Source organism: Varroa jacobsoni, unplaced genomic scaffold (genome assembly GCF_002532875.2).
Source record: "Varroa jacobsoni isolate VJ856 unplaced genomic scaffold, vjacob_1.0 scaffold_487, whole genome shotgun sequence".
Taxonomy (NCBI): domain Eukaryota; kingdom Metazoa; phylum Arthropoda; class Arachnida; order Mesostigmata; family Varroidae; genus Varroa; species Varroa jacobsoni.
In genome coordinates, this window is record NW_019213389.1 from 27,030 (window position 1) to 39,129 (window position 12,100).

Consider the following 12,100-nt stretch of genomic DNA (forward strand, 5'->3'; position numbering starts at 1 on the left):
CGCGATCGCTGCCCATCATTGGGCGTCTGCATTATTACAGTTTATAAGGTGCAGTAGAAATAATTGGCCGTTGGATACTACCAAGGAAGTGTCCAGGTTCTCAATTGGAACATAACAGAAGATATGCATGCAGGTTGGAAGAATGTTTACGTACAAAAAAAGTAAATAAAGAAACGGCACTATTACGTTGTTCAATCAAATCAGTTAGTTTTGCAATTTATTCTTACATTATTAATACTAATGGTAGTTGTAGCGGCGGCGTTACTTTAGACATTACACAAATTATAACATGGCCGATGTAATTTGCATCACGCCAGGTGTATATGTGTAATTATATCCCCATTTGCATGACTCTTCGTTCTGATTGATTCCTCGTTTATATATATATGTATGTATGTATGTACATACATATATGCATATATATGTATATATATATACACACACACACAGTTCTGTACTGAATATACATATGTGTGTATGTTTCTGTTTTGTCGTGCGATGGGTGGTGACGATATGGCGAAACCATTATTGGATAACAAACTCTTTAGTGACTACTTGGGTAGTTGTCGGGCCATGCAAACAACGCTTTGGACAGCTTCAACAACACTTCCGGTCATCCACAAATTGAGGTCGACCTGCAATCGACTACGACTTATCGAATTGCTGAAGAATGTTCGACACTGTATTAGCCACGGCAAAACGAAATCTTCTTGTCAGGGGTCCCATATCATAGGGATATAGCTTGGAGAACTTCAAATGCATAGTTGTAACTATAATAATAATAATTATAATATAACAATGGGTTCTGCGAGTGTAACTGTTTTTTCGATCACTTTTCACTTGTTCTCCAGTTGATCAATACGCGCTTACGCGAATACCGTATAACTAATCTGGCGCCTTCTGCTGGCCCACGCTACGACCTTTGCATCATGCCATTATGACTGATATTAACAAATGTTTCAATACAATGTACTAGTAACAGTACGTAATCGCATGTGCTTCAAATCCGCGCTCTGAGAGAAAACCCGGCGAGAACTATGGTCCCCAGGCCCATTCATACAAAATATAAATACGTCCTGTACGTCTTTTCCCATAATCCACAATCGAATCGGCTTGAAGTCGGGACCTAATCACCGTGGTCAGCCGCATCTAGTTGCAACTCGAGAGCTGTTTCTTCTTTTTGCCAGATGATCCTGAAAGTAGCTGTTGTGTGTGCGAGTGCATCAGAGAGCCGAACATAGCGGTGGATTTATCCTGGGCGTTTCGGCTGAATCTGGGATTGGCCCCGCGGTAGTTCCTTTGAAAGTTTACCGTTGGACGGTAGTCCTGCGGGTGGCTGTTACGTTGGCTATTGCTATCGTTATAATTAGTAGTCATATAGTTGTTATCGAAAAAGAGGCGTTGTTGATTGTGGTGACTTTTACGGTGGCTATTATTACTGTTGTTGAATTTTTGAAGCGATTGTGGATAGAGATTGTTGACATCTTCCTCGCCAAAAGTCTGCACAAGACTTTCGGTGATTCCAGAACGTCCGAATGACTTCAGTTCCTCAGTTGAATATTTGTAACCGTTTTGTTTTCGCTGCTGTTCAGTCTGGTAGGCTGCTAATTCAACTTTGCTTAGTGCTATGCCATCCGGTTCATAGTGATCATTCGAGAGCTTTAGATGGTCGAAGAACTTTTCGAAGTCAGTCACCGGAGTAGACTTGTCTTCGTTGTTTTTTTTAGCTGACAAATCTTGAGCTTCCCCAAATTCAGCATTATTCTCTCGTGAACTTTTCAACTTTTGCATCGCTGTGAACTAAAATGCAGACAAAACCAAAATCAAACGCTCTGGGTTCGTTATGAGCTCTGACTTGTCTTCATTTTACCTTAAATTATGCTGATTTACTGTGTGCTTAGCATGTAAATGATAGTTGACGCGGAACATGTAGCAGCTGCAAATGGGTAATTTTGTTTTTTAAATTAGGGCAAAACACTGCACGCAAGCGAACGAAAAAAAAAAAAAGACACTAAATACGTTACACTAACTTTTTCCGTCTCTGCTACTAAGTCGTAGTCGTCAGTTGAAATGGGTGCCATTCCTGGGTGTCGCTGGACGAAGACACCCTCGCTGTGTCTACGAATTTGCCGAAACGATGACAAGTGACCCAATAAAGCATCCTGAAAAGTGCCATTTTTGGTTTGTCGATGCTTTGCTGCAATTCGTCGCGGAGACTGTAGATTTTCACGGAAGAGATGCACGCTCATTCCTCTAGCAGTTTGCCTAGGCCAGGACCTATTGCCATGAATGACAGCCTTACCTTGATTCCTTCGTTGAGGAACACTATTAGGCTAAAATGTACAGTGGAATGATGATATAGCGATTAAAATAATAGCACAGTACATAAATACAGATACGAAAAGTACCGTTGCAGCGAATGTTAGAGTAGCATTATTACTGGGATACGCGATACGTTGTATCGAAATCTACCAAAAAGAAACAAGAAGCGATGTTCTGAGAGCAACAAAAGTAAACAGGCATTTTGAAATATTGTTTACTTTTGCTGTTCCATTATAAATTCTTTCTGTGCTTCAGGTTTAAGTCAAATAAAGTTATTGTTCCCCCGAAAGCAATTGAACCAACCCATCATCTAGTAGACATGACAGCCTCCAGCTTCTGGGATGACGGCCTTGTCGCCGAGCTGGCTTGAGACTTCAGCGCGCACCGCCGTTTTGTTCGTTCGACGACTACATTAGCAATAAAGAGCGCAATACCTTTTGAAAACATCTTACCGGGCAAAGTACCATCAGGTCATGATGAGCTGGCTTGACGTACGACGAGCTCTATGCCTACGTGCTGTTCAATGTCATACGTCGTATTATTGTCGATAGGTTTCTGCTTGTGTCAGTAACTTACTTCAGGACTGTAATTGTTTCGGTCCGGGTTTGCTCTGCTCGTTACCACTTACCTGACTACAGGTGATGGGGTGGTTTAATTTAGCATTATTCTGTTTATTATAGTTGTTCCAAGTATGCTGTCGGTTGCCACCACGCGGAAGCTCAGCACGAACAATCGCTGGGTCGTGTCGCAATGCACGACTGCAGTCTATCGTTATACAGAGATCGAATCATAATTATTATTTTACTACGCAGTCTTTCTTCTTTTTGCGGCGGCACTTCACTACCTAGCAGAGACTGCTTACCAAATATTCCAAAGCAAAGTTCTTCACTAATCACAAGAATAAGAAAGCGATACGATTTATATCGGCGAGTTCAGCTTTAAGTAATCTAGTATTTCTTCAGATATAGTTCATGTAAACTCACCCTCAATTACGTAAATTGAGCGAATCTGTTTCAACTGTAGCTCAGTTTCGCCGTAAGATTCTCCATTGTTGCTACGAGCTGAAATCCAAAATGTCCAATTAATCACATGATGATAAGCGCATCTAATTAGGATATTCAACTATAATTGAGTTATGGCTGAAAAGGTAGTTAGACGGGCCATAGGGATTTTGATTTGGGATCTGTAGATACATAATTCAAGCCCCAGACAATGCATAATAAATTCAACTGTTCCATTTAAAATGACTAAGAAGTCTTCTCTGAACATTGCTCATTGTGACAAACTATTGGACAGAAATTACCTTGAGCGAACACATGGCGCGATACACTCGGCCGGTGGGGCCATTTTGAAAGGTAAAATATAACGAAAAAGCAACGTATATAGATAAACTGATAGGTGAAACAGTCGTCGAAAAATGCACGTGTATCTTTCCCGTGGAATAAACAACGAGAAGGAGCTTTCCCTTGTAACGCTGTAATTCGCTGTAACGCCAATTTGAGGGTTCTACCAAAACAATGGGACCTGTAGGACGTCGCAGTAGCATTCAACGCTAACGTCCACTTGATACTTAACTTGCGTAGTTATTCATATGCATTAATACTTATCTATTGTAAAAAAAAAACACTAATTCAAAAGCAGTACACGTTGGCTGAAGAACGTACGTGCCAAATATAATACGCTTCGACAGGATCACATAAAGTTAACATGTGCCGCACTACATATTGTGTATATTTATTTCGTGTCTGAGCAACATAAAGTTCATGACCTGTTGCAATGTAAAATGTTCATAATGTATCAGTAGTATAACACTGACAGAAATCCCTTCAGGGCTAAAATGGTAGGTTCATAAGGGCTAATAGTTCACATTTGGATGGAGAAAAAAGTGTCAGATACTGGAAACATACGATGGCCTACGCAGTACGTTGCTAAATACGTTTCTTACGGGGCCGCTCGCTGGACTAAAGACTACCACGCCAGTCGATTCTAACGCATGTAGCAAATCCAACAGTTGTCTTTCATTTATGTTGCATGAACAGTGAGGATATACTCGTAAAAGACATATACATCTAAAACCCGTAGCATGCCTACTAAGGAACTGTAGTGTGTTATTGTTTATCAAATGACTGGGCAAAGAAACGCCTTTAGGCGTGGCCAAAGCCTGACGTGTCACTAGCTTTTGCGCATGCCGCACGAGTATTGCCTCAGGTGACCTTTGAAAATTCAAGTATAGTCAACAAGATCGTATCTTTAGATGGCAGTGTCATGGCGGACCGTTATTGAAACTCATGGACAGAGCCATTTCCACACGTGGGACTATTATTCATGCCGGAAACTGCCGACAGTTGATAATCATTTCTATAAAGAAAAAAAAAAGGTACGCAAAGGCGCCCACCTTTGGAGAGGACGAGAGTTTGCCTTGGAGTCAATGTCTTGAAGGTACCTTCGAAGGTTCTGCCTGAGCGAGTTTGAATAATCACTTTGTCACCTTGTTGCAGGGAATCCGACGTCATGGCCATCTCGACACAAAGACTAAAACGACAAAGAGGTTTAACACTCGTTGACTGGCAGCTTCACTACGAGACACAGTAGTGATGAGATTGCAGTGCGCGATTATAATGACAGGAATCGACGGATCGGAAAGCTGAACACGAGCGTCTGCGTGAAGCGTCTTGTTTTGCACGTCCACTTGTGTACACATGCCTGTTTTAAAGACGTGCGCTCGTACGTGGTGGCAGTACGACGTCTGGACAACAATATCGCCACCAAATTGATTTGCGTCAAATCTCTAAACGCTATGGACGCCTCATGGATATGGATCGCTAAACACTTTTTTTTATTATTGAATGAATGTAAAAAACTCCTAATTCTTGTCATGGTCATACCGGTTTTAGTTGTAATAATAGTATATAACATGTCACTCTTATAAATGGTACCATCATAAAAAAGGCGTTCCATAAGTGTTCCGTCTAAAAGTAAATGAATCAATGACTACCATAGAAATTATTTCATCATGATAGAGCTGAATGGTTGGCGCACGTTTTATCTATTACGGTAGATAAATTTTCGGTATTCCTTTAATAAGCATCATTCATCTGCTTTTAATTAGCACTGTACTTGCGCACATGCAATTGAATGATTATATTTTATTAAGTTTTTTTTTTATTCTATTCGCATCACCTTGTTTCATAATCGAGGTAGATCTTCCTAGCAGGCTACGCACAATGCGTCGTATCGTTATGTCTCGTGGTGCCAGAAATAGTAATTTTAGATCTGACTAAATCTAGAGTAAACAAGCTGTCATTGAACAGCGCTCTCAATAGAGCTTCTATAGCAAATGAAGTGCCTTATTGAGAAGAGTAGTAACTGAAGAGTTGAGCGTGAAGATTTATTTCATGTGTTGACACGTCTTAGACTTGTACTGCTCTGCAATGCAATTAATTGTTTTCTGACTAAATCACTATGAATAATATTTGTGCCCCTACGGTAGACTGCGTCGACGGAGTCGCAAATAGCAGCAAGGCAAACTGAAAGAAAGCCAATTATGCCAACAATGCCCCTTTCAGCCTAGTAGAATTTTTCCATGAAAAAAAAAAGGCTTAATTTTCTTTGTCTTTGAAAAGTAATTTATTTTTGCTTGGTTAGTTCTGTTGAATACTGTGAGTCATTAGTTGTGACTTGCAGGCTTACGCGGCCTGTACTGCAGGTCACTTGCTTGGCAGACCTGATATCAAGTGACTGATGTGCGTCGTTTGCGCAGTCGCGTAAGCTACATTACTGTTATGAAACGTCTATGTGCAGACGAGCAACGGCCTGTTTGGCGCTGATAAGGCAAAATTGATCCTATCGGTGTTACAAATTAAACAAGGATTTACATCATAATCACAGATTTGTTTCTTAAGGTAAACGGTTTTAAAGCGTCATCAAGGGGACGCGTCTCTCGCTTTTGTTCAAACGAATTAAAATTTTTATTGGCCATCATGAGCAGCCCCGTTGATTCATCTTTTTCGAAGCATTTTGAGTTTTGGGATAACTTTTACAGGGGTACGTATGATTCTTCCTGAACTCAACTTCGTTGGCTAGTCACTGAGATAGTCTAGTGTGTCTGTGTATGCACATACTGCTACGTTTAGCGTCTGCTGTACTGTAAATACTTGATATTCTTTATTACTACAGCTCGCAATAAACTGAGGCTTGAAACGCATTAAAATTATGATGAACTTAGCAGTCTCGAATGTACTCTCACATTTATACTTTTCAAAGTTCTTTAAGTAAGGCCATTGAAATGCAGTTCCATGTTGTTTTTTTAAAAGGTTATATAGAGCTTCAACTGTTCAGGTGAGAAAAGGATTCGTATGTGATGACTTTATCTAAAATATAGCGAACAACAACGATTCTCTCATAATAAAACTAACTATCTCTCTCATTGGGGATGACATAGCTGCAGGTTCATCAGGTGCGCGAAAATGCGGAGGCTGTGGACGCCTGGTTTACGCCCCCGAGCAGGTCTTATGCCTCAGCCAGGCGTGGCATCGAAGTTGTCTCCAGTGCTCTAATTGCGGGAATCGCTTGTCACAGTCCAGTTATAACGAGTGAGTTTTCTTCCCCAAACCTGACTGAGTAACTGAATAAGGTTAGCATAAATATCAAACTTTGACAGATCGATTATGATCAAAAAGACTGACTTCATAATAAAGAAGCTCGTCTTGTTCGTTGTTTCCAGCGTCGATCGTGCTCTTTACTGTGACGCATGCTACCGTGTGGAGTCAGCGGTGAACCGCTTCGCGTCGAAAAAAGCGCGAGCTGCGGAGTCGCTTGACAAAAGCATAGAAGACTCCGTACTGGACATTTTGTAAGAAGTTCTTGCGAACACACATGCGCACTACCAAAGCAAACAGTGCTCAAACATTAGACAATAGATTCTAAACTATACTCTGATTCTGATGCAGGCAGATGTCGTGTACACCCATTAAGACCGAATATTGAGATTGCACTTTTATGACATGTTCATACATTTCAAAACACAGAACATTATCGCTATAAATATTGGATGATGCTTCTTTTTCGTGTTTCAGCCAGAACGTGTTGTTATTGTCGCCCGGACCATCGGGGATCAAGTCCCCCGAATTCGGACCCATAGAGGCAGACGAAGAACGTTGCGCGAAGTCAAATGTGTACGTATCTTTGTTCATTTAAGTTGACGACCATTGAATGAAGTAGCCAATGGTGATACGATATTTTTAAAGATAAATTTCTATTTCTTTTATTTCCGTTAGGCGTCCTTATATCAAGCAGGAATGCTTCTAATTTATCTATCACCTGTAGTTGTGTTTTGTTACGGTTTTAATTGGAATTACGCTCTATGTTGCTAGATATGTTTTTGAAAATCTATTTATCTCAAAAATATAAACCTCTTAAAATACTAAAACATAGTAAAGGCGTAGCAGAGAAATTAGCATGCAACTAATTACAAATCAGTAAAGATTATATTTCATTTTTATTGTATGCTATATAATTCCATTTATTTATATGAGCTCGTATATATACAAATAGTCGCAAACAAATCATGTAGAAGTGGTGTACATATTACAAGTAAATAATAGTACCATTACTGTAACAATAGTTGGGTAATGGCCTTCGTTCTTGGTTGGCCGAAAAAGATTTTCTGTTCATCCAGCTTTCCGAACAGTTAATTGTGAACATCTAACTTTGGCATACGTAGGAACGCCGACCACACACTAACTGGCCTATGGGAGACAAGTAGCTCACTTGATAACGCCGACATACGAAACTCCTCCTCCGACGCCAACGACACTTCAGCTGGCGTTTTCCCTTCTGACTGCACAAACTATTCGCAGCCCATCTCGCAGTCAGGCTTTGTTTGTGGCCCGCGTTTAGATGCACGTTCTAGGTCGACCTCTTGTGAAGATTCTCCCAAGCGATCATTTGGAACACGATACGATGATGGTTCTGCCTGGAAACCGATACGGAATCAGGACGTCGATACGAGCGTTGGTATAACCCAACCTAAGCCAACCAGGTTAATATGTTACCATTTTGAGATACGTGCTTGAAATCACGCAAGCTTATGCTATTTAGAAATCTACGATGAGCGTTACAACATGGCCATTCAGTAATTGGCCAAGTTGGGAGGTTAACTAGAAAAACTCGGCAGAAAATAGATCTTATGTTTTACTTCAAATAGTACAAATAGCAGGCATCGGGTTCCATTTGCTTAATAGTAAGTAAAATGCCGAAGACCCTGAATATCGTATCTTGCGTCTATATTTTATGTCTACCAATTACATAATTTGAATAATCTATAATACTTGATCTCGTTTAAAACATTCTATTATCACTGATAGAAAAATCAATATTTGAAACCGTGACCAGTTATACAAACGTCTGCGTGGAAAACACGTATGCCACGTATTTAATGTTTTTATCCATGTTAGTCTACGTAGTTCACTCTACTTACGACGGCGGCAGCTTTTACGTCTTAATACGATCACACGTTTTATTCATAAGTTGTACAACGACAACGACGGCGGTGACGATGCTTTGGCAAAGTTTAAATTGGTCCTTTGAGAAAACAACCAGCATTTCTTACAGCCCTTGGCGATTGTTTTCGGTCACAGAGATCTCCTATTCGGGTAGGAATGTGTACACAGCAGGACCATTAGCTAAGGCACGCTAAAGATAAATTAACGAACCCCTTCGTAGAAAATAGGGCCCTAGAGTATTTTGGCTTTTCTAGTATTATGATATTATTTTAGCTTATTGCAGAGTGAAGGAAAGTTAGTATTAGTTGTTTTATCCAATGAGCTAACGCCAAGCGTGTCACAATTACTCTAGGAGACGATTTTCCAGCGCTCTCGAACGGGCCCCTCTAGAGCGACTTAAAGGTGAAAAACCAAGGCAAGTTTATCACTTTTACTCATTAAACCAACCATTAGTTGCTATTCACAGCTACATCGTCCTTTATCGTATCACTTGATGATCACATTATATAATATCATCCAAAAGATAGATAACTTGTTCTGCTCAAGACATCAAAGGCTGACCATAAGACAGATAAAACAATGGTTAATCTTTTTAGGCTAAATGGCTAGAAAGGCTAAATTAAGGACAGCGTTTGAACATGAAACGACTTACTTCAACTTTTATCAGGCAACGCAATCACTAGACATGGAACTACTTGGCCTACTTGACTATTAATACTTGGGAGTTTCTTTTGCAGCGTCCGAGAGATCGCAGCCAAAATCAATCATGCTGGGGTAAGCTTTACTCGGGCTTCAAATATGATATGGAAGATACCGACTTTTTTTTTTCTTTCTAAAAACATACAGATCTTTTAAAAATATCCACAACAGTTGGAATAAAAAAATCACAGAAAAAAGGTATCTACTTGATATATTGGTTTCTAAGTGTCTCCGTAAAAAAAGTGTATTAAAGGTATAGCAAGTCTAAATAAATGTCCAATAAAACAATTTAACTTTTATTTAAAATTTAGTATTAAGACACACTGTCTTATTTCCGCAATGCTTTCGTAGCCATTTAGCAAACAACTCAAACCGATGCCCGGTACCTGTCGTTCCGAAACCGTTGTATTTCTTAACAGTCAACGCTAGACAGTCTATTTCGAAAATAGTACCGACGCTTTCAGGCTTTGTGAAACCTTAAAAAAAACCTAAAAGAAAAAAAAAGATGTACTTATTTCATGTCTATGGTAGAAGAGCGCAGCTAAATAGCATGAAAATCTAGTCCTTTTTATCGAAATACCGCTTTTGTTTTCCTTTTGTGGTTTATTGTATTGCATAAGACGTAGCATTTGATACAGTTAACGTTTAATCTGTAACGCGCGTCTAACGTCTGATAGTGTCATTTAGATACGGCCACGAGTTATCTTAGTTTGCTCAAGTTTCGTTAGTTAATATAGCCGCTATCTATAAACTGTCAACAGCAGCCATGACAGTGTGGTTCCACTCTATAGCTGCGGACGGGTGGGGTTATTGGGGTGAGAACCCATCACTTCTGCGGTGGCTGCAATAAGACGGTGCATCCTGATGAACAGCAAAGGTGTCTTGGGCGAATGTGGCATCGTAACTGCATTCGATGTTCAAAATGCTACAAGCCGCTACAATCAAACGTCCGCTATTTGGAGTAAGTAACCACGGACAAAATATAATATAGCTTTCAATTATCATTGAAATGATTCGAAGTTATGAGAAATACTGCAGTGAGAGCAGTAGAGCTGGCTATGGCGGTCGTGAACTGTGACTAGTACATGCATGCCGCTCGATTTTGGAAAATTAAAAATAGCATATTAAAATATATTTTATTGTTATTAGTTACAGCATCGATGACGTTCTTTTCTGTGACACATGTCTGAGCGTTGAAATGACGAAAAAGTTTTCGGTAAGGCGGAAAACCCTGGGTGATGTGGTGGTTCCTAAGGAACTCGCCCGAGATAAATGGTAAGTCAAAAATAATGTTAACCCGATTTTGTCTGCTTCACTTTTACGAAGAAGAAGGCTTTAATTGACTAATCGCGCGTACTTCAACAAACGAAAACTTCGCCCGAAAGCGTTTTCATGACACTATTTTTTGCAAAGAAAGATCTTCGTTCCCAGATTGAGCCAGAAGCACAGCTTCTTTGGCTATTTCTTGCTGAATTTCACTTTTTTTTTTTGCAGCGTTGTAGGGCACTTACAAGACGCCGATCACCGTAAATAGTAAAAACATTTCAGAGAACCCTATCAAGCATGGTAGATTTTTTAAAGCGTTTCACAACATTAAGCTTGAGCGAGCTCTCCATCCTGAGACTCGACAAAACATAGGTCTATATATAACTTCATATATTAATCGGGCACAGATTTTTTCAGCGTTTGTTAAACATGGTATTTTTGCGTTGAAACCTCGAGTCGTCTAGGCACCTTGTTCGTAATATGTAATGCACAAAATGATCAATCACAATATTGCTGCTTACTAATATTTATTTACGGCGCTCAATTTAACGTTTACCTGCTCATTTTCGACACATCCTCAAGCTTAATTATCATTTCAATATTCTTTGAAATAGAAAGGTGACACATCTAGCCAGATATCATTATTTAATTAGGAAAGTTTCTTCGATTAGTTGCAACCCCTTGTAATTTATTAGCATCGGTAAAGTTTAGAAGCTTTAGCATCACCGTCACTTTCCTACCTATCAGAGAAATCATTTTACGACCTCACGCATAAATCTTGTACGTAACGGAGCGGTGATTTGTTGGTTTCGGTTTCAGTGAACCAAGCTACTTCTACGTATAACTTCATGGAATCTGTGTTGTCGTCATAGTCGAATTTCAGGAAGGCGCTGCCGTCATGCATATATGTATCATCAAAATACAGTAATTAATTTATTGTATATCGTCGTGCTCAAGTTACTGGGCACTCAAGTGGCAGGGTGGCCCAAAACGAACGTTCGGAGAGTACTTTTAAGGGATGTTTAGCAAAACTTCTGATTCGTCATGGTGCTACCCTTTGCTTTTCAGAACTCCTTTGATACATCATCATGATACAATACATCGCGGCATACAGTATCAGTCTATTATACCTAATATATTACGAGAAGTCATATTTTCATTTGCAAATTACATGTTTCAATAAATACACAGTACGAAGCTCCTATTTTCTTTAAAGAAATACCTTTATACCGTTTTAACTCGTACTAGTTTTCACTTCCTGTGATCGATTCGATAAAAACTACCGAGCCAAAATAGTTGGTCGTTTTGGT

At 39.7% G+C, this 12,100-nt stretch overlaps 2 protein-coding genes across 5 annotated transcripts; one reads left to right on the forward strand and one right to left on the reverse strand.

Annotated features, from left to right (window-relative positions):
• Positions 1 to 182: 182 nt before the first annotated feature.
• LOC111260889 (uncharacterized) lies at positions 183 to 4,958 on the reverse strand. Of its 2 annotated transcripts, none has more exons than XM_022833969.2 (5): positions 4,718 to 4,958; positions 3,306 to 3,383; positions 2,951 to 3,087; positions 2,031 to 2,162; positions 183 to 1,800 (listed from the first exon to the last, which is right to left on the reverse strand). In XM_022833969.2, the coding sequence occupies exons 1-5, from the start codon at positions 4,839 to 4,841 to the stop codon at positions 1,150 to 1,152; spliced, it is 1,122 nt and encodes a 373-aa protein (XP_022689704.1). In that variant the 5' UTR covers positions 4,842 to 4,958; the 3' UTR covers positions 183 to 1,149. The 2 variants fall into 2 exon arrangements, with proteins under 2 accessions (XP_022689704.1, XP_022689703.1); XM_022833968.2 differs by having other exon boundaries at positions 2,031 to 2,333.
• A 1,138-nt stretch (positions 4,959 to 6,096) lies between these two features.
• On the forward strand, positions 6,097 to 11,987 carry LOC111260879 (uncharacterized). Of its 3 annotated transcripts, none has more exons than XM_022833942.2 (10): positions 6,105 to 6,366; positions 6,764 to 6,914; positions 7,046 to 7,174; positions 7,398 to 7,496; positions 8,045 to 8,362; positions 9,178 to 9,240; positions 9,563 to 9,599; positions 10,316 to 10,485; positions 10,674 to 10,799; positions 11,610 to 11,987. In XM_022833942.2, the coding sequence occupies exons 1-10, from the start codon at positions 6,303 to 6,305 to the stop codon at positions 11,632 to 11,634; spliced, it is 1,182 nt and encodes a 393-aa protein (XP_022689677.1). In that variant the 5' UTR covers positions 6,105 to 6,302; the 3' UTR covers positions 11,635 to 11,987. The 3 variants fall into 3 exon arrangements, 2 of the variants coding, with proteins under 2 accessions (XP_022689677.1, XP_022689678.1); XM_022833943.2 differs by having other exon boundaries at positions 6,770 to 6,914; XR_015311242.1 differs by lacking the exon at positions 10,316 to 10,485 and having other exon boundaries at positions 6,097 to 6,366.
• Positions 11,988 to 12,100: the final 113 nt, after the last annotated feature.